General features: G+C 41.1%; 1 protein-coding gene across 25 annotated transcripts in view; it reads left to right on the plus strand.

Moving 5' to 3' along the window:
• znf438 (zinc finger protein 438) overlaps window positions 1-27,258 on the plus strand; it is a 55,047-nt gene that overhangs the window by 21,819 nt on the left and 5,970 nt on the right. For 9 of the 25 annotated variants that reach the window (XR_003049334.1, XR_003049335.1, XR_003049317.1 and 6 more), the window contains 15 exons: window positions 973-1,035; window positions 10,011-11,830; window positions 11,943-14,747; window positions 15,087-15,178; window positions 15,725-18,406; window positions 18,511-18,728; window positions 19,202-19,244; window positions 19,879-19,935; window positions 20,288-20,431; window positions 20,550-20,701; window positions 21,692-21,867; window positions 22,675-22,763; window positions 24,111-24,149; window positions 24,718-24,832; window positions 25,165-25,253. Coding sequence is in view for 1 of the 25 variants with exons in the window: in XM_025054387.1 (XP_024910155.1) it covers window positions 10,038-11,830; window positions 11,943-12,528 (2,379 nt within the window). In the remaining 24 variants the exon portion in view is untranslated. Of the gene's footprint in view, window positions 1-972; window positions 1,036-10,010; window positions 11,831-11,942; window positions 15,055-15,086; window positions 15,179-15,724; window positions 18,407-18,510; window positions 18,729-19,201; window positions 19,245-19,878; window positions 19,936-20,136; window positions 20,202-20,287; window positions 20,432-20,549; window positions 20,702-21,691; window positions 21,868-22,674; window positions 22,764-23,841; window positions 24,021-24,110; window positions 24,150-24,717; window positions 24,833-25,062; window positions 25,254-27,258 lie in introns of those variants that run through there. The other 16 variants (XR_003049336.1, XR_003049337.1, XR_003049326.1 and 13 more) reach the window with 15 other exon arrangements.

Genomic DNA, 27,258 nt, shown 5'->3' on the forward strand with positions numbered 1-27,258 from the left:
GCATGCCGCCCCCCTGCTCCCCTCCACTCGCCCCCCCCGCCTGTCCCCCACCGCCTCACCCCCTCTGCTCCTGAGCTGCTCTAACAAGGTTTTTTGAAGAGGATAAGGCATGTTAAATGAATAATTTACACAGAAGAGCACTCCTTATTTATTTAATATGGCTGGATCTGACTGAGTGGGCAGCCTGCGTCCCCAACTACTGAGACACAGAGACACAGCTAAACGAGCGCTCGCTCAGCTAAATAAAAAGACAGCCGTTTAGAGTGTATATGTGTGCCTGTGTGTTCCTGTCTGTGTGTGTGTGAAGAAGGAAAAAAGCAGAAAAAGACCTTGTGCACTCTCCCTTTACACTGTGTTTCTGTTTCTACCCTGACGTAGACAGATCACATCAGAGACACCTTGTCGTCTGCACTGTCACAAAGTACTTCCTGTCATTTATGGATTAAGCTCCTGGCCAAACTTTGAAATAAGCACATATATATGTATATAAGTCAACATATTGAACCCTCTAAATTGTTTTTTTGTTCAGTTCTATTAACCTTATAAGGGAAATTATTCCTTTCATTGAACCCATCTGTGTAACACTCTTTTATTATCTAAGAGAAAGCTCCTCTGTTTCCAAATGCCGCTTCAGTTTTGACAGCTTCATTCGTTTACAACACCTCACTGCACAAGACACAAAACACCCTGAGGTTTTTATCCACCTTAGTGCTCAATGTAAGAAGCCTGTGTCGTACCAATACTACACCATGCTCAATTCACATTTATAGCTATGGTTTGCGTGTCTTCTTCTATGATGGCAAAGGCCGGCAACCCACTAAAAGTAGTTCACGACCCAGTTTTTGGTTGCCACCTACCAGTTGAGAATCACCTTTTTAAAGCATTGTGCACAATCCAAGATTGTAAGTTCAGGTCTATCATGGATTTATTTTAAAATTATAGTGCTTTTTTTTTTTTTTTTTTGTCTTCCAGAGTGGAGTCCAGCAAAAAGGGGACGTTCACCACCCAGGAAGAGGAGACGCAGTCACCCAGTAGGTAAATGACAGCTCAGAAGTTTTAAGATAAAAACATATTTTCTCTTGATAAATTACTAAGTAAATAATATTTTGGAGTTAATTTTATTTTTTTTTTACATTATTAGACACCAAATTTGCAACAGCATCAGTGTAAATGTTTCATTGTCTTAATATGTGGCCCTGGAATAGACCCTGCAAAATGTTCACCCTGCCTTAATCTAGTCACTGTTAGGATTGTTTCCAGGATTCGATGTCATCCTGAGCATAGAAAAAACAGTGGATGGATAGACAGCGCACCGCCTCCAAAATGACACCAACAAATGGTTGTAAAAGTAGGTGTTGCGGTGACGGTTGGTTCTATAACAGCAGACAAACATGCAGAAGATGCAGAAATGTTCGAGTTGTTCAACAAGTAAAGAGTCATTCTTCAAGCTAAAATGCCTGAGCTAGAAAATTAAAGTAGTTGGACAATAGTCAAAACCTATAAATCCACCACATCTGCTTCTTTTAATCCTCATCTGTCTCCTGCTCCTCAAATCCAGTGGACAGAGGTGGTCCCATGAAAGAAGAGTAATATATTGCCACAATTCCTGTGTGTGGATATGTGTGCGCACGTCTCCCTGGAGAAAAGAAATCCCTGAGCTCACACTGACCTCATTATAAAAATAGCTCATCTATCCAGCCATCACATTTCCTCCATTTCCTCTCGTCACAATCTCTTAGATATCTGTTGTGATGCTCTCTCTATCTTCCACACTCCATTTGTATTTGTGCTGGATTTAACGTAAGATTAAAAGCTTATGAACGCCGGTCCTTGTAATGGTGAGGTTTACCCCACACCTGCCATGACCAATCTGGCCATAATCTGGGATCTTAAGATCTCCTTAAATCACGAAACATGTCTGACTGACATTAAATGCTTTGTTTACATCATCACTTAGCATCACGCCTGTCCATGCTACTAATAATACACAAGTTCATCATCTTTCCTTGGGTGTCTTTCTGCACCTTTTCCTCCCAAATAGAGCAGAACCTTTCTGTTCAATTCAACAGCTTTTTTTAATATATTTATTTAATAGCGGCAGCGCTGATTATTATGCTCTTTGACGGCCTTTGGTCTCGCCAAACGGAATTTAAAATCTTTTTGATAACTCAGCAGAGACACCTTCACAGATGTCTAACTTCTGCAGTCCAGAGACGGGGGGACATGAAGAATTTACCTCGTTACAACCTTGAAGATAAGAGTTTTTGCCGTCAAGGGGGAGAAACTCTTTTAGAGACTTGTAGTGAGATGGCATGAAGAGATGATGGAGGATTCATGTTTCTGTTCAGAAACAACTCGACATGATGCAGTTCTGGGGCGGTCGTTGGCAGAACTTTGGTCACTGGAAATAACTGTTGTTATTGTATTGGATGTACTGTGTCAAAACGTTTTCAAATTGATATTTAAAAAAAAAAAAAAGTTTTTCTTTACAAAACTACCAAAGTTTTTAGTTCTGGAAATGACAAAAATTGTATTTTCAAACATATATGATATTACTGTACTTGTTTTTGTAGGTAATGTGACCTTCTCAAGATTACACCTAACTTTTTATATAATATAAACATTCTCTGCTTTGAATTGACCTGTTTTATGAAGCAAACTTCACACTAACAGGAGAACTGCCGGCTTCATCTGCATAATTCTTTCATCTCACTCTGAGTAACATGGAGCAGCCATCGTTATATAAGACGGATGTCGCTCACTTTTCTCTGGCCAAATCTCTACTTCATGGTCTAATTAAACCCTTCGCTTAACCACCTTTGGTAAATCCCCTACCTTACTGCTGGCCTTAGCTTTTCTATGCACAGATACTGTAGATAGAAAAAAAACCCCCACTTTGCACTGCCTTTCACTGCAAAGCCAGTATGTTTGTGTCTGTGTTGTGTTGCTCTGCCCTTGGGGTGGGCTACCCCCACCTCCACCCCCATCCATATCATTTTGTCTCCTCCCCACTTTGCTGTTTATCTGTCTCCTGGCTTATCACGTCCCTGAACTTGCTCTAATTAGCATCCAACACAGCGCTGTTTATTTAGACAGGTACAGGCAGAAGAGGAGGGAGGTGAGAATGAAAGAGGGAGCCAGAGCAGAGGAGGAAGACAGAAAAATAAAAAAGAGAGAGAAAGAAAGAGAGAGAGTAATCAAACAGAGTCTTGTGGTGAAGTGATCCTTCACTCGCTAATGAAACTAACCACAATGAAATTCACAAAAGTTGAGAAGGAAACCAAAAACTTCCCCATTTCACCACACCTCCTCTCTGTATTTTCATCAGCGATGCAGAGTTCCTAAAATTAGCTAACTGGCAGCTTCCACCGCCCCTTTCTTCCTTCCAGGGGCCCCATCTAAGTTCCCCCGGCGGCTGAGCAGTCATTAAGTGGAGACCAGGATGCAGGTGCCTCCTTCGTGTCCCAGTTGAGTTGGCAGTGCCGTCACTTTGCCTTGATTGTGTTAACTTTTATGAATTCCTTGCAGACCCCATCAGAGGCTGGAGGTGGAGTTGTCCTGTTGTTTACCTGTGCAGGCTCTGAAGGTTTAATGATCTCGCAATCCTCCACGTCCTACTTTCTGATATCTACCTTTCCTCTCGTACGTAGAATCATCAGACACTTTATTCTTGTCTGAAGACACAGTCACAGGAAGAAGTAACTTCGTTTAGAGTTTGTACGCTTATATTTACATGCAACCAGAACACAACTGTGTGGCAATACTTTTGCATAATTGCTAAGACAGACAGAGCACATGTAGCCATGACCTGATCATCTCTCATTTCTCCCCCTCTCTGTCCAAGCACATTATTAAGCCGAAGCTCTCGTTCCATTTTAAGAACGATGGGAATGCTGAGAATTTTTAGTTTTTGGAGTTAGCACTTAGCACCAAGCCCCAGTTTCCAATATGTCTGCAATTGACCAAAGGCCAATAAAAGCTTGACCAAAGACGAAGGGGAAAAGAGGAAGTTAGTAAAGTTTGTACATTTTTTGCACATGGGATTCAAAAGTTAATCTCTGTCATCTGATCCAACAGATGAACTGTAGTACTTCAAATTCGCAAAAGGAGTTGATGGTGGCTCTAAAATGGAGCTCTCTTAATGCAAGGCTGTTTCCTATTATGTTATGATTGACTGGTGTATTGCCGTCTTTTTCAGCTTAAGGACCATTGTTTGTTTTGTTTTTGTTTTTTTTTTTTACATCAGACTGTCAGGCTAAACAAGGTGAAGGTGGAAACAGACTTAGACTGGGTTGTCAAAATTAGTAGAAGAAGTGAAAAATACTGTGTTTACCTGAGTGTCACATAACTGCCACCTCGAGCTGCAGCCCATAAAACCTGGTATCTGTTGCAGAGACATTTGACCTGGCTGTGAATGCTGACTGTGTCCACCCACGCAGCAGACAAAGCCACATGTTAGTGAGTGTAAATGGGATTTTTTTTTTTTTTTTTCTGACTGGTTTAAAAGCATCTGAAATGTTTACGGCACTTTTCTTCCACACCTGATAGTGGAGTTTTCAACTGATAAAAACCCGTCTGAAAGTAAAAGGGAGTAATCCTTATGTCTGTCTGTTGTTATGTAGCCTTTTAGTTGATGAGATGTGAGTTAAAAGAATGTGCTGATCAAGTTCTGTTGTCTTTATTTCAGTTTCGTTCTTACTTGTGTTTTTGTTTTCTAACGGTCTTTAGTGCCGTTTGACCTATTCAGGAGAACCTAAATGTCACAGTGGGGGGAAAAAGGTCAGATGATGTTCAGTTAGGGGGGAATTCTGAAAGGCTCACACAGTCCTGAGGCTGCCTGAGGGTGAAGCACATTCACAAGTCAAACCTTGTACAGACCTTTAATCACATGCACACTCTTGGACACACTGTTGTCACCTGAGCTTCACATCGGTTCTACTCAACTGTGGACAGCTTTGTACGTGTGTATGTCTTTGCGCGCTGTCCATAAGTCATGTACCAGCATTCATCTACCAGCAAAGGTGATTGAAGGTGTTACAACTTCCCAGGGATGACACACAGCCCGGTTGGACATCAGGTCAAAGGTTACTGGTTGTTGGGGGTTTATAGCATCCTGTCTTTAAACGTGTTTACCTCACAAGGCATCTTATCCTTCCAGTGTAATGCCTTTTTTGTGGACTTTCTGTGAATTAGTAGGAACCTATTCTGGTTTAAATATAAATGAAGGTGATTGCACATTTTTCTTTCCTTTTCATCATTACAGGGAGTCAAACAAAACAACTATATGGCCTTATTCTAACACAGAGACGGCAGCTTAGCGGTGGGATTTCTGTATCGATTAATCCACATCCACATGCAGGGCAGAGCAGTCGAAACCTAATTGGAATGGATTTCTCCCCTGAATTGATTTACTCAGGTGACAGGAGATGACATACGGTTTTGTATATGTGTCTGTGTGCATGCCGTGAATACCATATGGTGCTGTAATGTTCTCTCTTGCATCACCTTTCACTGCGGCTGTCGTTTGGCTAAAGGTAGAAGAAGCAGCTGGACCTTAGCTTGTGTGTGCGTGTGTGTTGGGCTGAATTGCAGTAAGTGGCCAGCATGCATGCAATAAAGACGCAATCATGCACAGGAAACCTACATTCACTGCAGAGGATAAAAAAAAGCTAGAATAATTTTATTTATCTTCCCCTTCGTCCCTGTCATTGTCTGTCACGTCATTTGACCCGCATGTGTGGTTGTGTTTGTGTGTGTGTGGGGGGAGGGGGGGGGGTGAGCATGATAAAGATGGCCGCTGGACATGGCTTCCTAACAGCCTGATGGCCCCGACCCCCTGTGATTTGCCTCCTTATCTAGCCCAGATCCTGGCCTTTCATCTGGGCTAAAACCTGGGGGAGCTTGGACCTCTGCTGGGTTTTTTAGCCCACCCTCCCACATATGTACACACACACACACACACTTCATTCCAGTCCCCCCTCTTTCTTCTTTTGAGTCTCAGATGACTATCAGTCTCACATACATGATGGAAACAATCCTCACACCGTTCTCAGCTTTTCTCCAAAAACGATAGATTGTTATCATTATTATTATTATTAATATAAAATATCTGTACCACCAATAAACACTGTCCTCAATTCTTACTGTATACATTAATGTTTAAATCTTTGTTTTTTCAAAACTGCGACAGTATCAGTCATAGTTACTATCCAGTTCTTTGGGCCCAAAATTGGATCTAAGTTTGCCAACAATTTCAGCATTGGCTAATGGATCAGATCAGACAGGTCTACATTAGCAGAGACTCCAAGGCAGAATATGCTTAACGGACGATTAGCCTAGCTGTGTTATCATATCACCTGTGTAAAGCGTGTCAAATACTGTACTGTGGTACACAGATTTTGTTTATGTTTTAGGTTTTAACTATTAAGTGTTTGCAAATAGTAGTACTATGTACTTGCAGTATTTGTATATGTAGTATCTGTAGTAGACATGAAAATGTGGTTCTGGGCCATCCCAAATATAACCAGTATGCAGAATAGCATTAACCCTTTACTCAACTGCTCTTCAAGCTAGCAGTAACCTAGTTGTTTCAGCTGACCATCCTGTTGCTTTTCGAAACCACTGTCATGTGACCTGGGCCTTTATTGGAGGATGTAAGCTGGAGTTTGTGTGTATGTGCAACTCTGCAGTTTATGTCATTCCATTCCAGGTGGATGCCTGGTCTGTCCACACACTGCCCTTCTGTTCAACCCTGACCTGTTTCCTGCGTAAACAGCAGATCCTCACCTCTCACCCTCTGGCTTTACCTGATAATCTGTCTCTGAGGATCACCCCCACCTCTTTCTCTCCCCCTTTTTTTTTCTCTCCAGAAACGAGGTTTTTGCATCAGCCTAGCTCTGACCTTTGACCTCAGTCAGATTAGAGTGGTTGGTGTTTCAAATCCAGCAGCAGATTGAGTAGCATCTGTGACCTCTCTGTCTGCTCCTCTGCTAGACCGCACTGTCGTTCCCTTTAGAAATAAAGCAAAGCTGTTTAGAACTCTGCAATATTCAAAGTTTGGCTTGAGTTTGCAGTCAAGGAAATTTGGAAAAAAAAACTTAGGACAGTTGCTTCTCGGTAGCTAATTGCATCATCATCACACAAGGTTTCTAATCCAAAGGCTAACTTTTAGTGCTTTAAAATATGACTATTAGCCTAGCATGCGACAGCTCACAGTTCATGGAACCCACAGCTCTAAACAGAGCCTGTCATTTAGAGCCATGGGATGAACTGCAGTGACTATCCTTTCACTGTGTGGCCCCTAAACATAAGGATACCACACAGTATTCGGTTCAAGCTGTCAGCATAGCTGAGAATGTTCACATCTTTTCTTTCTTCCCTTGGATTGTAATAGGAATCACTGCAGGATTCAGAGAATGATGTGAAATGACAGTCTGACTCTGTTTCCATAGCCCCTCTACATATTTTCGTTGCCAACATACTAAACACAGTTGCCAACATGCTAAATATGCAAATGAGGTTGCACACTGAGGCCCACTCCAATAATAGATGGCAAAATATACAAGGATTAGACACACACGAGGGTTTTATGGAGTACAAAGAGGAAGTACGTAGAACAGAGTGTAGCCTGGAGAGCATTTTAAAATATTAATATACGATGCCCTACATTAATAAAGAAATCCTTGTTTTCCCTTGTACATTGTGTGGATGTGTTCTGATGCTGCATCAAAATAGGCTCGTTGTGTGGTTCACGAGTTGATGCTGGACTGTACTGCAAAATAACAAGAGTCTGAAAACTACGTGGTGGTTTTGTAGTACAGTCATTGAGGACAATACCATTGGGCTGTAAAGATATTTTGTTTGTCTCAATGTTTATGAAAGTTTAATATAATGCTAATGTTTTAAAATGCTGTTCAAGTAAATCCATGTTTTTGTTTGGCCCAGCCTTCACCCGAATTAATATATTCACCTGAACAAAAGAGGGACTTGTTGCAAAAATCACTTCATGAGGTAAGAGCAAACAGAACATTTCCTGCTTTTCCAGGTGGAAAAGGACAACTAGATGTACGGTCAAACTTGTTTTTTTGTGTGTGTGAGTGTGTGTGTGTGTGTGGTGTGTGTACTGGTGTCAGATGAAGTCTGCTGAATCATCTGTGACAAAAGGGTAACAGGCCCACTGGCTGATTCTCCAGCTGTTGATGCACACTTTTTTTTCTCTTTAATGTCACACTTTTTTTTCACTTTTTCAAAAACTTCGTCATGGTAAAAGGACACGCCAAGCGATGTCTCTACCCAGTTCTTTACTTTTGGAGCCACATTAAATGCCCAGTGGAACCCACATCCCACAGTTTTATTCCACTGTGTTTGTAGCCAAAGTCACAGTCGAGTTGGAATCAGCTATCCACATAGAGGAGGAATATATCCAGTTTTATGGAGTCGTAATGCGGTGGGGGTACAGTATAAATAATCTCTCCCCACAGAAACATTTCCAGCTGTTAAACAATATGCCCTATGCAGTTTTCTTTTCTTTTCTTTCTGCAAGCGAAATAAAGCCTCTCTCCTTGACTGCTCTGAAAAGGAATACTGTTTTTTGTAAGAAATTATTATTTCAATATTTTCCTTTTATACCACCTCCAGATTGTTTTACTGTGTGCATGAATATTTTGAGTGCAAAGTTGGAACTGAGCCTGCATCAGTATCTGACTTTTAAACCTGTTGACAATTAGACAGTTTAAAGCATTAAAACTGTTAAAACCATACCTAATCATTTAAATCAAAGTATATAAAGAGATTTGTCTTTGTTTGTTTCCCTAACGTTTAGTTTTGATTGATGGATGGCAACCGTTTGTTGTATTGAGATAATAAAACCGTTTTTTTTTTTAATTATTATTTCTTTACATCCCTCTAGGGTTGTACTTTTGTCAGGTTTCATTGGTTTTGGTATCACCTTGAAACCTGCAGGCTGAGCATAAAAACCATAGTGGTCAGTAAGTAATCCTAAAATATTGTTTGCGATCAATATTTACCCAGTTATGGTGGAAGGGACTTCCTCGTAGCCTCGGGCCAGGCCGTAATGTCAGTCAATTGAACAGGAGGTTTGGGAGGGAATCTTCTCTTCATTTACGAGATCCTGCTGTTGGACAGCCTTCATGCACCACTGGCTGATCTTTGCAGGAAATAAGGGGAGGTGCAAGAAGCCCCTCACAGGGTCTCAGCATGGACCATGACTACATGCTGGGCTCAAATAGAAGGGGGCAGTCTGCCCATAGCTCGGGGAAAGAGAGCGTCTGCTGTATGTTGACCACATATGTGTGGCTTGTCACACCGATACCGACTCCTGCATTCTTGACAGAGTGGAGTCTTTTGAACATTTGATATGACATTTAATTTGTTAGTGTGATCTAAACGAATCATATTATGATTTTTTTTTGGTGTTAGAAATGTCAGACTTTAAACAATGTTGTCCACATATCCAGGTGATTCAGATATGACTTCAAATAATTCTCTATAAATTAAGTTGACATTAAACTGAATACCTCAATAAAAGAGGCTTCAGATGATAGCGATATTTGTATTGTTATTGCCTGGATTCAAGGTCTGTTGCCAAAATATGTGCACACTAATTGTAAAACAATCAAAAGACTTTATTTGCTGTGGTGTCTTCAATCAAAAATGTCAGACACACTAAAAAAATAATCAAGATCGTTGAGCGGCTTTTTTAATCATTAGTAAGAATGTGTAATTAATATGGGAACATGATACCTACATTTGCCAAATGATTTTCGAAAAGAAAAGCTGATGTGATCCAGTGGTCCTAACATATTCCTTTCTAAATACCTTTTTTAAAAATCAATGAACACATTGACTTTATTTCCTTTTTGTTTATATTTAACAGATTACAGGCTAACGTCCTTTTTAAAAAGTACACAGACTTTTCCAGTAATGGGATTTTTCTGGGGTTTAATGACTTCATGTAATAACCAAGGTTTGTTGTAATCTCTGTCTTTCAGTTGGTGGTGTGTGATCCAGCCTGACTAATGAAGAGCCTTCAGTTCCGGAGCATTGCTCCAAAGGCCCCAGCTGTGGTGCCGTCCCCCTCCCCTGCAGTCCTGCCTGGTCAGTGTCCTTCTTCCCTTCCTGAGGCTACCACCGCCTCCAGCCCCAAATCTGTCATTGTGCCCACTCAAAATTACACACTTATGCAAATAGCAAGTCAGGATGGCACATTCTCCCTGGTGGCACTGCCCCCCTCTGTCCCCTCTCAGACAACACCACCACAACAACAGCAGCAGCAGCAAACACAGTCAGTCCAGAAGAATCTCAAACTGCCGATCCCCAGGTACCAGCCAATGAGGAGCAAGGGGAGTGTACCTAAGGTAAAGCCTCCATCACCAGCCGTGAGGACGAAGGTGACTTGCAGCGATGCCACTACATCTCCGATGAAGCCAGTGAGCCCAACCAGTAAGTTGTTGGTGAACACAGTGCCACCGACTACAGAGATAAAACAGGAGTCAAAGTGCACTGAAACCATAGTTCCCAAAGAGGAACCCACAGAGCAGCTAATCCTCATCAACCCAGGCTCCTCTGACATCTCTGTAACAGCACTGCTTCCAGACAATGCTGTCCTATATCCCAGCTCTCAACCGGAGCAGGCAACAGACCAGTCTGAACCACCAGCTTCAGGTGGTTTCATACAGAATTTCCATTATCAATCCAGTTCTATCAAAACCTCACCGAGTAAGTCTTCAGAAGACGGTAAGACCACTGCCAGTCTCTGCCAGTCTAAGCCCACTGTAGCACAGCCTCAGAGCAGCATCACTCTCTTGTCTCCAGCCATCTTCAGCAAAGCAGTTCAGATTATTCCAACGCCGCCCAAGGGGAAACTTCCCATTATGCCATACTTGAAAATGAAAAGTACTATTGTCCCGGCTGCCAAGGTCGCATCTAACATCTCACCTGAGAAGAAAGGTTTGTCTTTTCAGACAGGACACGCAAGTTCCATGAACACTGCAAACAACACCGTGGAGCCAGCCAAAAACATGGGTCACAATCAGGTATCAAGCTCTGCTTTGCAGAACCAGGCCAAGACCACTGTTGTGCCTGTGTTTGGGATTCTTCAGAAGCCTCCAAGTAAGAAGCGAGGTCGGAAGAGGAAGACAATGGAGGACATGCTGGCGTTTGAGGCCCGAAAAAAGCGATCCTTGTCCTTCTTCCGAAGAAGGGTCCCTGAGAAGTCACCAGCAGTTGTTCCAGCCTCCAAGCAAAAGGAAGTGGATATTTCTAAAAAGTACCGCAGCATCAGACCCAAGCCTATTTTACTCATGGAAACGGTTCCCCAGCTGGTTAGTTTGCCTGCGATTACCTCAGATGGCCAAGAACAGGAGCTTGTGCTTGGTCACCAGTTTTCCAATACTCCCACAACCAAATCTCCAGATGGTCCTTCTCAGTCAGCGTCAGTAGCCCTCCATCTAAGAGCTCCATCTCATCCGAGAATGTTCGTGGGAAGCCGTCTCATTCATCACTGTCCGACCTGCAGTCGCTGTTTCCAGTTCAAGCATCATCTCCAGAGTCACATGAACAGTCACACCAACAGTCGGCCCTACATTTGTCTAGTGTGTCGCAAAGCCTACGCTCACTCTGGCAGCCTGAGCACACACATGAAGCTTCATCACTCTGAGGTGCGTCCACGTCGATCTCTGTCCTGCGAATTCTGTGAGAAGTCTTTTGGGTATGTGGGTGTTTACTTTAGTCATCTGAGGGAAGTCCACAAGGTGGTGCTGACCGTAGAGCCTTCCATTAGCCATCATGAGGTTAAGGTTTCTCCTGAGGGGTAAGATTACATTTTGTTCTAATAAAGAATGTTTTTGTAGCATGTTTTATTTATAAAGGGTAATTTTGGGGAAAAAAAGATTATATTAATGACCTGTCCATTTCACCATCAGTGACAGCGCACCAGAACCATCAGATGAGCAGGACTGCGAAGATCCTGTGGAGCTGCAGATCAAATGTGGTCGCTGTCAGACAGTGACTCCCACATTTGCCGACATGAAGATGCATTTGCTCCACGTGCACAGGGTAAAGGTCCATGTTGGACCTCCTGAAGGTTGGAAAGCCAGCGGTTGCCGCCAGGCAGAGAAGGAACTAGTAAAACATGCTGCCCACTACTGGCGACAGCTCAACAAGAAACGCAACGTGGTGAAATGCGGCAGTTGCGATGAGGAGTTTTTCTCCTTCTCCAAGCTGGAGAAACACGTCAAGTCACACCACTGTGGGAAGGAGGACATCGGTGGCACCGTCTCCTCCTCAGACTGTGGCGGAGGACTCGGTGTCCTCGCAGCAGGTTCTGCCTTCAACTGTGTTCTGTGCAGTAAAGTCATGGACACTAAAGACGTGCTGATGGAACACTGGAGGTGTTACCACCACTGTGAGCAACCAGACCTGCTGTGGGACGCTCTGAGCTCCTTCTCCGGTCAAGAGGAGTGTGAAGCAGACGGGGAGTTGGACACACCAGCTCCTAGTCCACACTGAACAGTCCAGCCTTTGAACGGTCACAGAGCCCTTTACTGTGGGTCCGACCCACAAGCTTTGTCCAATCATCAATCGGCAGCACAGGGAGTATTTCTTTTGCTTTTAGCATCACTTCATCTTCTTCTAGCTAAGGTTTGTAGCATAGTCCAACGTGTGAGAAATATCAGTGGTGAAATTCACTCTTCTCCAATAAGTCAGAATTTGTTTTCACGTGTGATTGCACTATTTTTATTTTACTTTTCCTTTGGTTTTAAAGGTATGTTATACATATATTTTTAGAAATTGATTTTTTTTCTGCATATACAAAATGCCACAACATTTCTTTACAAACTGTCAGACCCAGAAAACATTTCCAGTAAAACTTTCCCTATAATACCCAGTCTACATATGTACACAACATGTGTACTGCACAAAGACTGTTAAACAGCAGACAGCCATGTTTGGTTGTGTTTAAGTGTCTCAGTATATATATAGTGTATGTAAAAAAGATAGAAACCACACTGTGGAAGTTGTCATTATATGTCCTTTAAGTATGAGCAAAGGTCGTCCTATATAAAAGATACTAGATAGGTTCAAAAATAGCAATGATCTGGGATCTTGATGTGGCTCAGAAAAAAACTGTAACCAGTGTTTTTGGTAATTTTTTAAAGTTAAATACTCATTTTTCCTTTTAAAAACATTAGTAAATTTTAAGAGTTATTTATAAATGTAGCTCTGACTTTGTATTTTTACACATCACACTTTTGCATTTGAAAAGGGAAAAGTAATTTGGCTTGGTTTTAAGTCAACAGTTGGTGAACTCTTTGTGGCTTAAATTCCACTGTGGTATAAACAGTATGTGGCATTTTAAATTGAACTGATTTGAAGCTTGTACACAGTGAGGCTGTATTTTTGTGAAATGTATTATGTAGCTGTGGAAAGTAACTGGATACATTAAGTTACACTTTTATTCCAGGAACTATTGTCAAGGAAGTAAATTGTGGAAAAAAGGGCCAACAAAACAAAAGAGCACAAAAATGCCTTTGATGTCTTAGTTGGTGCAGTGTTCAGAGTTATCTGTGCTCCAAAAAAAAAAAAAAAAATGGCGACATGCTTATTGCTGTAGCCTAAATAACGGTACCACCATCTCTTTAGTTCCTACGTTGAAAAAGCACATATACCTAGTCCTGGTACTGTCCTTGTTGATGGAAGCACATCACATTATTTCTTCTACAACAAACATTAAAAAAGAAAAGGCACTTACTGATTGGCCGTCTTCACCACCCTGTCAGTTCTTTTCTGGAGGGTCTTATGTGTTATTGTTAACCGCCACTGGCAGTGTAACATGTAGAACCCTTACCAACATTTTTGAGCCCTTCTAAAAATAAGCATTATTTATATGTGATGTGAAAGGCCCGGTGTGGTTCTCCGTAGGTCAGGTTTAGCTCCTCGGCTTGTTGATTAATGCCTGTATGTGTATTCTGTGTTATGCCAAGGGTCTGTTCACACCCGTAATTGTTGTGATTTTTGCATTTAAGCTTGTTCCTACTGACAGTATACTGTTGGTTTATATATATATATATATATATAAAACCATCAGATGCCTACCTGTTGTTGCCAGCTCATATACACACCTGTGGAATTGTGTGCAACCCAACTCTGTTGTTAGAGTTATTATGAACTTTGTTGTGGAGTCCAGAAAAATATGCTATTTTATATTCTAGGTGGATGCAGTTCCTTCAGTATATCTATGCCTGTGGCTGGTACTTGGTTCCAGCGCCCCAGACATTTGTTATGTTTGCTTCTACAAAAGTTTGGGATGCTTGTGTCGTATTTCTGGGTTAGGTGGTCACACTGTAGCGATATTAGAATCGACGTTTATCTTTTATATGCAAAAAAAGAAAAGAAATCACAGGGTAAAGTGAATGTACCTGAATGTTTGTTTTTTTTTAAAAACCACCAAATGCATATTCTATATAGACTTCTATAGATAGTATATATAGATATATATGAATATATACTTATATGAGAAAAAATATATATATTTACATGGAGTAACTAGTGACAGCTGCTTTGTTCTATTACAGGGAAAGAATGAAACAGAGATAATAACACAGCACAAAAATGTCAGGACTGGCAACAGAAGCCATGCGGAGCTGTCCTTATGTGTCGGACACAAACACAGGCCTGGGAACGAAGGGCAGACACTGATGTGCACATGTCACACTGAGCGGCTAAAGGTAAAGGCTCCTGCCGTTTATTTAATACCATGTGTTCATCAGTGAGCTGTCCTTTGTTTTCATGACCTCAGCAAAAAACCCAGGAGTTGACATCATTAAGGTTCAGAGCCGTCTTTCCTCAGTTAAGTTTAGAGAAAAAAAAAAGGTTTATGATAGTCGGCACAAGTCTCGAAATTGAAACTTACATTAGGTGGTGTAATGTTTTTGACTCGGTGTGTTGACTGTGGTAGAGAAAAGAGTGCTCGTGATTGTGACTGTTTATGTATCTGAAGAACCAGATGTTTATCAGAATAAAGAATGAATCGATGCCTTGTTGAAGATGTTGTGATTTCTCCTAAGATGCCGTTGACCTCGTCCTCACAGGCTCCCTTCCAGGAAGTGAAACCCGTTGCTGTCATGAAATTGGAAAAGACATGAGTTTTACACGCAGGGTGAGTTACTTTTTCATACACATTTATTTATTTTTTTCACCTGCTTTTCATAGTGTTAAACTGAACAGAGAAATGATTGACAGATTGATCCAATAAAAAGGGTAGCAATATTTATCAGTAGCTAAAAAAAGACATTATTATTGGAATAAAATATCTTTTTAAAGCTGGTTGGCAAATTAAGATTATTCAGGTTAAGGTTAGAAATTATAATAATCCATAATCCAAAAGCCATTTAATAATATTTCCATTATTTTTTTACTCTGTCCTAGGTTGGACTGAAAAAATAAATAAAAACAAAACTCATCCCTGCGGCATGTAGCCTTTCATTAGCTGGAGAGGTGTCAATTGTTTTCTGGTCACTGGTCATTAACCAAAGACCTGGACACAAAGTTGACCTTGAACCAGAAAATTGTTCACAAATGTTTTTGTTTCCATTTAACCAGCTATTTACAACTTTAGCTAAAAAAAAACGATAAAATAAAATAAAGAAGCTCTTCACATAACAGACGACAGCACGAAGACGTAAATGTCCTGTCTTTTTAACAGAAATCAAAATGAATGTGGAGTCAGACCGAATGAGAGTCACATCCATCAGCAGAGATTCAGAGAATGGAGTTAATTGATATTCTTCCCTAATAGGTAGGAGTATGTGTGTGAGCGCGTGTGTGTGTGTCCAGAGTTAGGGTCAGCTAAGTGGGTTTGCCAGAGGGCTTTTATTGAGCGCACATATGCCTCACCTCTGTGCTTCTCCCCTCCCCAAAGACCGTCCATCTGTCGTCTACTGCATCACAAAACAGTCCTTCAACGCAAACTCCTCTAGTTTTTACCTGATCTGCAATTATCTCTTATTAAATAGACTAGAGTGGCAGCTCCAGGAGTCGACACCGAGCTGTAGAGAGACAAAAGAAACATCTTTATTCTGCATGACTTTGGATACGGTTCAAAAACAACCAGTTCAGTCATTCTTTACTGTTACTCTACGCTGTACCCTCAGTGGCAAACACTGTTGTCTATCAAGTATGGGCTAGGCTCTAATACAGACATTTGGTTGGTGGCCAGGTAATGAGAAATTTGTTGGAATCACAGTTCAATCGAAATGGCAAGAGGAACTCACTTATGTATGTCAAGTCAATATACTGTATATGCAGCACCAAGTATTAATGTACACTTTTTACAGATTAGACTAAGAGTTAGGCTATGTGTAATATTGATGGCACACAGTGGGGGGAGCTAGAGAGTCTGTTGGCCCCTGGGCAGGAAGTACTTCCTGTGGTCATCTGTGGTGCAGCTGATTGAAAAAGTCTGTTGCTGTTGGTTTGCATAGACATGTTGTAGTGATTCCCAACCACTGGGCCGTGGCCCACCAGTGTGCCGCGAAAGATCATTAGGTGTACCATGGAAAATGATCTGATTTGACTTAATTGGGTTGAAAACTATTATTTATTTATTGCTCATCAAAGCATGAAGCTCATGAAAGGCAGAACAATTACTACTTAAATACTCTCCTGCTAGGTGGCAGCAGATGGCTATGAAAACTATAAAAAAGATATTTGTGGGTGTCTTTCTTCAATTTCTGCCAGTATATCAGTGTTGTCTTCAACTAAACAGGCCGAGATTTTAATCAATTATGAGGTTTTCTGAAGGGATAATTACACAGTGAAGAATGCACTTTTTGTTTCCTTGCGACCACAACCAAACATCCTGTGCTAAGATCCAGACCCGGCCCGGCTCGTCATCGTCACACCCGTGTAGAATGCAGGTCTTTGGTTCTAATTGATTTGAAGGTACACAGGTCAAAGGGCATTTCTACTGTGATTTTTTTTCACTGCTTTGAGTCAAACAAGCAACAACTCCCTTTCTTCCTCCTGACACTGAACAACCTCAACCTGCACAACTTCTGCCAACTACTCTGCAGGCTCTCTGAGGTTTCAGATAAGACTGAGTCAACTTCAGGTGGCTTTTAGCTCCGACAGAACACAGAAAAAAGAGCTGCAACATCAGTACATATCAGGCCCAATCGCGTGTCACCATTGCACCACATCGCAGCCACAGATAAAAAGCGAAGCCCTATACAGTGATGCATATTTCCCTTTAATCAGAGCTAACGTGTAGCACAGTCGTCACACAGCACTCCCACCTCGCTGAGGCTCTCAGGGGGAGAGGAGAGATCAAAAACACACTCCTGCTTGTACATGATCAGTGGAAAAGAAAGAGAACTGGAGGCTGCTCTTTCTTTCTTCTTCCTTGCTTTCTTGCTTTCCACAGGTCTTTGACGTGCTCCCCTCGACAAGACAAGACAAGGTCCTGGAACTGTATTGTAAATCCACTACATCAGGAACAGGACGATGAGGCTCTCTACCAGTCACAGAGTAACGAGTGTCTTCAAACCATGCCGTTGTTAATTATTGTTCCCTCACACAGCTCCAAACACAGTCCTGAATGTTACACCAAGCTGTTGTTGAGAACGTTCTGGATTGACTTTGGACCTGAAATGTGGATAGAACCACGGTTCCATCCCTGGTCCTTGTTTATAGAGTTTACATGTTCTATCTGTGTGTGTGTTTTTTCCCACAAAATGATTACGAGGTTAACTGAACTGTCTACATCAACCACAGGTATGTATGTGGATGTGTGTAGTTGTTGGTCTGATGTGGCCTTGTGATTGGCTGGTGAAGTGTTATGGTTGACCCCATTAGGACTGGCTACCACTTCCACTTTGAATAAAGCAGAAGGACAACAGGAAGTTATGAGTAAAAAAGTAACAATAACACATACAGAAAAACCCTGTATACCCTGCAGTATAAGAAAGTCCTGGGTGATGTTTCTGGAAACTTCTTTGTTCTACCTTGTACTGCATATGTTCATTTGATAAAACTCCTAGAGAATGTTTTCGTAACCTTTCCTTTCTTGTTTCACGCAGACTGGAAACTTGACGCCAAGAATCACACTCGGCACCTCAAATAACCAAAGTGGCGTCTTATGTGGAAAGCACGAGGAAAGATTTATGGGGCGGTAAAAATGCGACCCACCTAGATTAGAAAGGTCTCTCGATCAACTTAGCTGGGGGTGTAATGAGAGTACGACCCGCCCTTCGCTCTCCCACTCCTGCCTCCTGGCTTTGCAGTGGTCAAGCGGTATCTGATGCCACTCTGTCTGTGCACACTAACACCCATGAAGCCCATGTCAGCATGTGCACCATGATGCTGAAGCATGCGTCCACTCATCAAAGTGAGTCTGCGCTTTCATCAAGCTTTTATAAAGCCTCCAAAAGTCAGGACTTAGATGTACAAATCAGTAATCCAACATCTGTGAACTCTGCTTCCATCCCTCAGCTTGGAGATCTGATCTGCCTTCCCCTTCCTTCCCCTGCTGCCTCTCGGTCTCAGGTGTCCCATCTGCCCCCACCCTCCCAGATTAGTCATCTAATGAAGCAGAGCTGATCAGGTTAATAATTGATGGCGAGCGGCTAGAGAGAGGCTTCGATCTGAGCCAGGCTGTGGCTCTAAATGGAACGGAGGAGCAGACACCTCAGGAGGATATGCAGATGCAGGTACATCACTGCAGATTCCAAAGCCCAGAGAGGAAAACCTAGTTCTTTCTTCTTTTTTTGTGAAGTTCATAAAGTTGAATATCAACCTGTAAGTGGGCCAGACATTGGAACACGTTGTTTGCTAGTTTGATTCCTGATTTTCCTAAAATAACTTTATTTAAAATGTAATAGAGAACTAATTAATGTAATAATAATTCTATAAGGTTGAATACATAGTGACGAGACACAGATCATTTTGAATTTGATTATAGTCAACCTGAATTCCAGTCTTAAGGACTATCATTGGATATATGTATATATAAGTCAAAAAGTGTTAAGACTGAATTAATTTTTAAATTGTCATTTTTTTAACCTTAAATCTCCTTCCAGTAGTGAGCTGTGTTACATTTAATTTTTTTTTAATTATTTAAAATCAACATAAAATCTTTAAATCTGTAAAAAACATCTGAAAATAAATTGATTTTTGTCTTTAGATGAGGCAAAGAAGGATGTTTTCCAGAATTCTACAGGAAAGGAGTAAGTACAGTTTTTTTTCTTTAAACTTGTATTGTATTTTTATAGGGGAAGTGTACATCACTGGTCATCCAGATGTTTACTGTAAGGAGAACCCACCAAACCTCTGCCTCTTGAAAACATTGCTCCATTTGAAACAGTATTTTCTTCTCTAAAAAAATTATTATTTTTTGTCTTTGTAATGACAGATAAAACACCAAAATGCAGTCATAAGCTTTTAGTAGGTCTGTAATTGAATAAATGCAAGAAACTGGACATGCATATTTTACAAGGAAAAACAATTTGTTTCTTTTCTTTAAGGGTCAGGTCGCTGCTTAGACTCTGGTAAATTGTGTTACGTGGTAATAATAATCAAGTTTGCAGAGTCCTATTAACATGTTTATTTCATTTTTCTTTATTACTTTGAAGAAACTTAAAAATCTAAACAATTGTAAGCAATAGTAAGAAGAGGCCCCTCCCACTGACCAGGCCTTTAGGCTAAAGGTCAATAAACCCCAGTGTTGTGCCTTCGTGGGCTACATTGTAGTATTCTCTGTCTCTTGCACAACAGTTTCACAAATGTATTTTTAAAAGCCTCCTTTAATACATGTTAATGTGAATACATGTCTTATATGTGTCTTTCTGATGACCACACCAGGCTCCAGCTCACCACCCTCTGTCTCAATCATACGGACAGATAAACGGATGAACTCAAGTAGGTTGTATTTTTTTATATTTTAATTTATTTTATTTCTGTTCTTCAATATAAACAGTTTCAACAGCAACATTTCCATTATTTCACACAGTCCTCTGCTATTTTCTACCAATCTATTAGAGAAAACCAACAGACTTTAACGTGTGTTGGTGACTTTGCTTCAAGTGAGTCTACAGTACAGTACCTATGCTTTTACCACAGCTCCTCAGAGGTGACTCTGCTCAGGGGAGGCTGAGCATCTCTCTTGGTCCAGATGGTCAAGTGATGTCAGTGTTCAGTGGGCTGTACGTCCATCCCCCGGGGGCCACTGCTGCAATCTGTTCCAATTCTTTGCCCTTCTCTGTATTTACAGCTTGTACATCTTCATACAGCCAGTGTGTGAAGGCTTTAGGTCAAAACCTGACTCTGACATTTCTGCCAATCCTGGGTATGTGAATGAAGTCATGTCTCCAAGGATAACTGGGAGTTGACATTGAAAATTAAAAAGAAAAAAAAGGTACGTTTGTTACGTCACGGTGGCCCCGTCCTTATTCCTTGTCCTCACTTCTTCTATTTATGACATCTGTCTGTGCGTGTGTGTGGTTTATCATGTGAGCGTGTGTGGGTGTCCGCAGGAATTCGCGGAGAACAGAGAGCATCTTTCTGCAGTCATCGTGGCTCCAGGGAATGTGAGGAGATAACTGGATGATAATGCTGTTCTCTGCCTTTAGGGAATTACGTCTGCATGATCAGTAACCTACATTTACTGAGCAGGCGTACAAATAAGGTTAATGAATACGCACACACACACACACACACACAGTCACAAACACTAACAAGGGGGTATCTGTTAGCTGTCGCACGAAAGCAAACAAGGTAGACAAGTAGGCAGCCGTCTGATTTGTTTCATTTATTTTTTATTTTTTCCTGGCTATAAGATGCCCTGGGCAGTATTTTTAAATTTTTTTTTTTTTAATAAATTAAAAGGAATAATTTTGGTCCTGTTATTAATTAATTATTAATCTTTTAAGCCTGACCCTGACTTTAGATGTAAATATGGCTGCCAGCAGGGCTGCAAATGATTAAGTTAAATAATAACATCTATTTAAAATAATACATAATGTAAATGTATATAATGACCAACTTCCCATTTTGAATCCACACACAGTGATAAAAATTTCAAAAAAAGCAACTAAAACAGAAAAGCCTGCTGTTTCCAGACCAAGCAGTGTCAGAAAGTTTTGTTTTTTTTGAGGATGTCTGTGTGTGATGTATTTAAAAAAATAGAGTAAAAAAAAGTATCCATACCTCCAACCCTGTCTCTCTAGCCAAATTCTGGCTGGGGGGAGACACTCGGCTCAGTGTCTCCCCTTGGGGAGGACAGCCTTCCAGATCATCATCGCAATCACTTAGGCCCATCCTCATTTCTGCTCAGCATCTATTGTATGACTCACTTTTTTTTTTCAAACACTATCTCAAGCATTCACAAACATGTCCCTCCAAAATTCCTTTCCCCTTTATGCATCACTCCCTCCAACAAATCTTTTTGTGTTAGTGTGTAATTCTGGCAAAGTCCAAACATAAAAATATTTAAAAATATATATATATAATTATTAATAATAATTATGCATTGTATTATTATTATTACATCATTATTATTGTATAACTAATAATAATAATAATGATAATGAGATCATGGCTGCTCCTTACCTGTGCTACACACCATTTCAATTCAATCAGAGAACACAATCCTCAAGTAAACTTTGTTTTCTTACAGGGCTACAGCTGGAAGTCGTCAGCGAGCCAGAGCTTCAAGAACCATATTTCAACGTCAGCAGAAGTAGAATAACCCCTGACCTTCGACGTTCAACTGTTGAAGTAAATGCTCATGTATCAGACATTTTACTGAGGAGAAAACAACAGACCTGCGACCCAGGGCTGGTACGTAGGAGGGTAAGTGTCCATCAAGATAATCAATACCATGTTATTTACTGCGGCGGAGCCAAGAATGGTTCTAGTGCCCCCCGACATTTTTCATATTCAATGATTTCACCAGTTCATAGCCTCCTGGTAGAAGGAAAGGTGTGTTGTATTACCTTACCAGCCATCAGGAGCAAACGTATAGGAGCTCAATTTGTAGCAAGGAAAACAAACAATGCTGGGCATAATTGGCAGTGATGCAAATACCTTTCCTGCAAACACCTGCAGCCCACGAAGTGTGGGCGGCCCACTGGGAAATCTCACATTAGCATTTAGCCGTTTCATCTGCTGCACTAATCAGAGCCAAACGTTTCAATAATACAACACAAGAGTGGTTACGCAACCCGAAGAAAGGGGTGAGGGAGAGGAAAGAAGTACTCAGTGAAAAGGTATTTCTGAAGGCTGCAAGATATTTGGTGCTCAGGGTAAATAGCCGGACCGATCGGGGTGGGGCAGGGAGTGAGGCGGTGACCCTGGCTGATCTCTCTCTCTGTTGTTTTTCATGTAACTGTGTGTCGAAATCTGTCTTGAAAAATGTCACGCAGAACATCTTGCTAAACTAGACAAAATAGTATTTTAAATATTTTACAAACAAACCGTTTGAAAATAAAAATGACCAACTGGGGAAGGGGGGTGGGGTGGGAAAGAAAGGGGCACTCCACACAGAAAGTCTACTGTTGTAGAATTATGCAGACATAGATGGACATTCTGATGTTAAACTGACTGATAAGACTGAATTATGGGATAACGTGAACTTAATCACCTTGTTTCGATGACCAGGCACATCAGCAGAAGAAGAAGAAGAAGAAATAAACCTGGGCAGGAGCTTCTTAAGGATCGGTCAGAGGTCCACAGACCAATGACAGGAGGTGAGTTCATATAATGCTTTCTCACAGCTTGGACATTTACAGATGTACATAAGGGTATGATATTTAATGTTGCTTCAAATAAAATGTGATGAAAATCCATTTTCATCCGCTTATCTGTTATCGGGTCACGGCAGCAGTCTCCATGACCGAACCTGTGGGTGGTGAGTCCACTGGCAGGGGCCCACCGCCCTAACTAGGAATCGATCTTGCCCAGGAGGTGAACCCTGGGGTTCCACACCAATGACAGAGACATTGCCTCTGGGCCAAAGCGCCGCTGAACACCAGATCATAAACCTATTTGTAACAGTAAAATACACATCTGTGCTAAAGTAAAATCAGTACCGACAGTTCGGTGTTTCCTACATAAGTCCCTGGTACTTAAGTAAGGACACATGTTTTTGTTCAGATCATATCTTAAATCTCACTCTCTGGTAGGTTAGTTCAGCTCGCCTTCACTCTTACAACACCTACCCAATAATCCCCCCCCCCCCCCCCCCCCCTTAGACGCCAAACTCTCCAGCGCTGCTTTCCCGGAGCTTGGCAACCACCGATCAGCCTCCGTGGCCTGCAGTGAGCAGGAAATGATCTATTGTACTGAGATAATGTGAAATATAATGTTCCTCCGCACTCTTGGAAGGCACTGGGCCTGACAGCCATGGCTGCGGGCACAGTAGGCGCCAAATATATGAGCACATGCCAAACAGAGACGTCCGTCAGCGGAGCGATGATGCTGGTGTACAGCAGAGAGATGAGGAGAGGAGGGGAATCCCCCGAAGAGTTACGGGAAAACAAGCATCTCTCACACAAGCATGTCAACGAAAAAGCTCACCTCCACCCACTCAGCAACAACCCAAGTGATTTTTTTTATCATATTTTGAAGCACATGTAGGAAAAAACCCATCACGGTGCAGTTGAGACAATGCAAAAAGTCAGAACGAAACTAAATTGCTGAAGCAGAGATATGTTTTTTCTCCCTCTCCCTCTCCTCTCCGAGAGAACCTTTGTCAATCACTTGCATCACAAAGGTGTCTCAGTCTGGCGTAATTAATCTTTAATGATCTTTTCATTAATCTTCAAGGCTACAGCAGGTATGCCTACAATCCACACACGCATGTGAAAAAAAAATTAGAACATTCCCATATGTGACGGCTCCAGCTGTGTTTGAGAGAAGCCTCACCACGCACCCAACATGACTCGGAAACCCTGGTGGATCACTGCAGTACACTGTGCAGAAAGCTGCTCCCCGCTGTGGATACAGTTAAAGAGTTTGTTTATTTCAAAGCCAGAAAAATCCATTCATATTCTTCTCAGCATCAAAAAGACATAAGAAACTTTTTTGTACTGCAGGATCAACATGGAGAGACCAGACCAACACCATGAATGGAGGTTGGTGTTTTTAACTGTTTTAAATGGCTACACACAAACAAATGTATGTGATTCTGTAAATGCAAAGTCTGGGCTAAAGAATAGGAAGTTAATGAAACTGCATTTCACAGTTAAAAATGCATGTCTTACTATAGATAAAAAAATGCAAGTTTATGCCCCAAAACATGCTGCCAAGTCAATAATTTGTGCTAACAACTCCAAAAAACATCATATCTGAATATGTCAAAATATCACCAAAAACAGGTAAAACTTTAGTCTTACTATCACAAAAAAATAATTTAAAAAAATCCCAGAAATGCCTCAAAATGCAAGATTATGCCCTAAAACAGTGAATAAAAAAGTGAATATTTTGTGTTAAACCTCCCAGAAAAATGCAACTGGGTAACTTTTACTGTTTGGTGAAGCTACTCAAAATACAATAGGAAAATACAATACTCAATTACAGTAACAGAGTAAAATGTAATGTGTTACTTTCCGCCTCTGCACAGGAGATGTGTTTTAGAACCAGGAGTTAAGTTGAAAGGCCTTCATGTTTTTGGTTGGAGCTAACGTTTCACCTTCTCCACAGACTGTTCAGCTGTTGTCTGAGATAACACGCTCTTAGAAACTGAGAAGAACTTCAACACCTCCCAAAAGGATTCGATTCGGCAGGAGGTGAAAAATGCGGAGGGCGGTATATTCAGGTAATAAAAGGCTGTAAATCTGTCAGATTAGAGGGAGAATTAAGAGTGCGTAGGATTAAGGTAAAGCGTGCATGTTGGCTTTATTACTCGTCTTACAGTCAAAGGATTTTTTTTTTTTTGAGGAGGAACACACCTAAATGGATTAACATGACAATTCACTGCTCCCACAAACACACATTTAGACTTCTATCCTGGTCTTCAGTGTATGTGTGTGCTTTGATGTTCCACAGCCGCCCACTGTGACTTTCTCACAGCTCCTGAATCGTCTACTCAGCACAGGAACAAACATTTGGAGGTGCCTAACACTGCCATCTATTGTTCTTCCCTTCAAGTCTCTTCGGCTTTGAGTCAGTGCTGAGGGTGAATTGGTTGTAAAGAATACAGGAAGCTGTCAACGGGCTTTACAGGACCAAATTCAATGGTATGTGATTGTTCTGACATGTAGTAGATCTGAGTCTGAGTGACTAAGAGTTATTGTCACTTATTTAAAAATTGAGGCATATTTGGTAAATATTTGTATTAATTTTTTTTAAGAAATTCAAAGAACACTGCATTTAAGCTATGAACATGTTTAAGTCTTAACAGAAAATGTGTTGAATGAGTGTTTTGTAAATTATTATTGATATTAATAATTCCTGTTGAATGGAATATAAAAATACTTTAATTATTATAAAATTATCACATAATAAGAAATTATATATGTATATATACGTATATTTGTACATATGTATATAAGTATGTATATGTGTATATATGTGTATATATGTGTATATACATATATATATTCATATATAGTGTGGCAAAACTACCAACACTTATCCAAAAGTCATGCAAGTTTATAATGTGTTTTTATTTTTTATTTTTGGCGGCACACGGGGCAGGTTGAGATAGCAACTGCTTTTGCACATCATCAAATAAATTTATTAAAATTTTTTTTGTAACGTTAGCTGCACTGCTCTACATTGCACATAGGTTGTATAGGTGTTAGTGGTTTTAACTCTATTGGCGGCTCTACTTAATGTTTATTATGATGGTGTTGTTATGATAATGTTGATGATCATGATTATTAGTAAGGAGGTTTATATACACATATACATATATACACATACAGCTGCAGCAAACTACCATTAACAAAAAATACAGGTGGTTTTCCTCAGAGGAAATGTTGAGTGATAATAAACACCACTAGGTAAAGAATTTTTTATTGTTTTTTTTTTAAAGGCTGTTTGTGATCACATTATACCAAAACAGCTTCTCCCGAGCTTCATCCATCAATATGTTTTACAACTTAACAGGTGGAAGATTTGCACCATGCTGGTTGTACTGAAACAAAAAAGACAGGCTGTACTAAATGCAATCTTTGCATAGTGATTACACAATCATCATGCAGCCAGGCACCCCGAAACAAAACATTATAATTCTCACATGAATGGATGCAAAAAAAAAAAAAAAAGGCTGTTTGCCTGCACATGGAAGTAAGAGAAAGTGAAAACAGGCCTATAAACCTGTGGGCAGACATAAACAACAAAGGCTGTCGTAGCCCCCACCTCGCCTTATACGGCTAACCCCACTATAATTACTGTGCCTTGCACCATGCTTCCTGAGATTACAGGAGTGAGTTACACCTGATGCCAAGTGAAAGTACTCCATACTTTAAATATTTAATCAGCCCCTTCACCAGGAAGCAAATGAGGCAAGGCAAAACTTGCCGAGTGGCTATAGGGAGAGACAGGAGAGGGGATGAGGGGGGAGGGACGCCACGGCTGGATTTTGTTCACATGCCAACAGGAGGGAACACACGTATAACAGCGCGCGCACACACACACACACGCACCAGTGAACATTCATGCACACACGCCAGGGAGTTAAGTGTGTCGTTACCTCATGATTTTTCAGATGATAAATCTCTCGCCCTTCTCTAATTTCAAAGGAACCTGAGAAGCTCTATGGACATGTAGTGTGTGCGTATGTCTATGTGTGTGTGTGTTTGCGCATGTGTGGCAGGGGCGGGGGGGGAGGGGGTACACACCTGTCCAGGGTCACGGGCCAAGTCTCTTTGAGCCTCGGTCTCATGGAGCAGGCAGTCGCTCGGGCACAAAGGAGAAATTCTTCTCCAGACTAAGCGGGTTAGAGCTCAACCTGCTTCACTTGAGCAGTGCAGGAAGTAGAACAATCAGCTGCTAAATCCTTCATGCCTCGTATGAGCGACCATGAAACGAACCATCCAGAGAGTACACGACACGGGCCGAGACTCGGAGAGCTCATCTGTGAGGTGCACGCAGATACCTGTGGTAAACTGTTTGATGAATGGACTGTCCATTCATCAAACTATAAATACATTAACATTGCCTTGATAATGTAATAATACTTAATCAGACATTGTAAACTTCACTATTGTTTCTCGACTAAGATAAACTCTTTACAGT

The sequence above is a fragment of the Cynoglossus semilaevis genome, chromosome 3, assembly GCF_000523025.1.
Source record: "Cynoglossus semilaevis isolate Cse_v1.0 chromosome 3, Cse_v1.0, whole genome shotgun sequence".
Taxonomy (NCBI): domain Eukaryota; kingdom Metazoa; phylum Chordata; class Actinopteri; order Pleuronectiformes; family Cynoglossidae; genus Cynoglossus; species Cynoglossus semilaevis.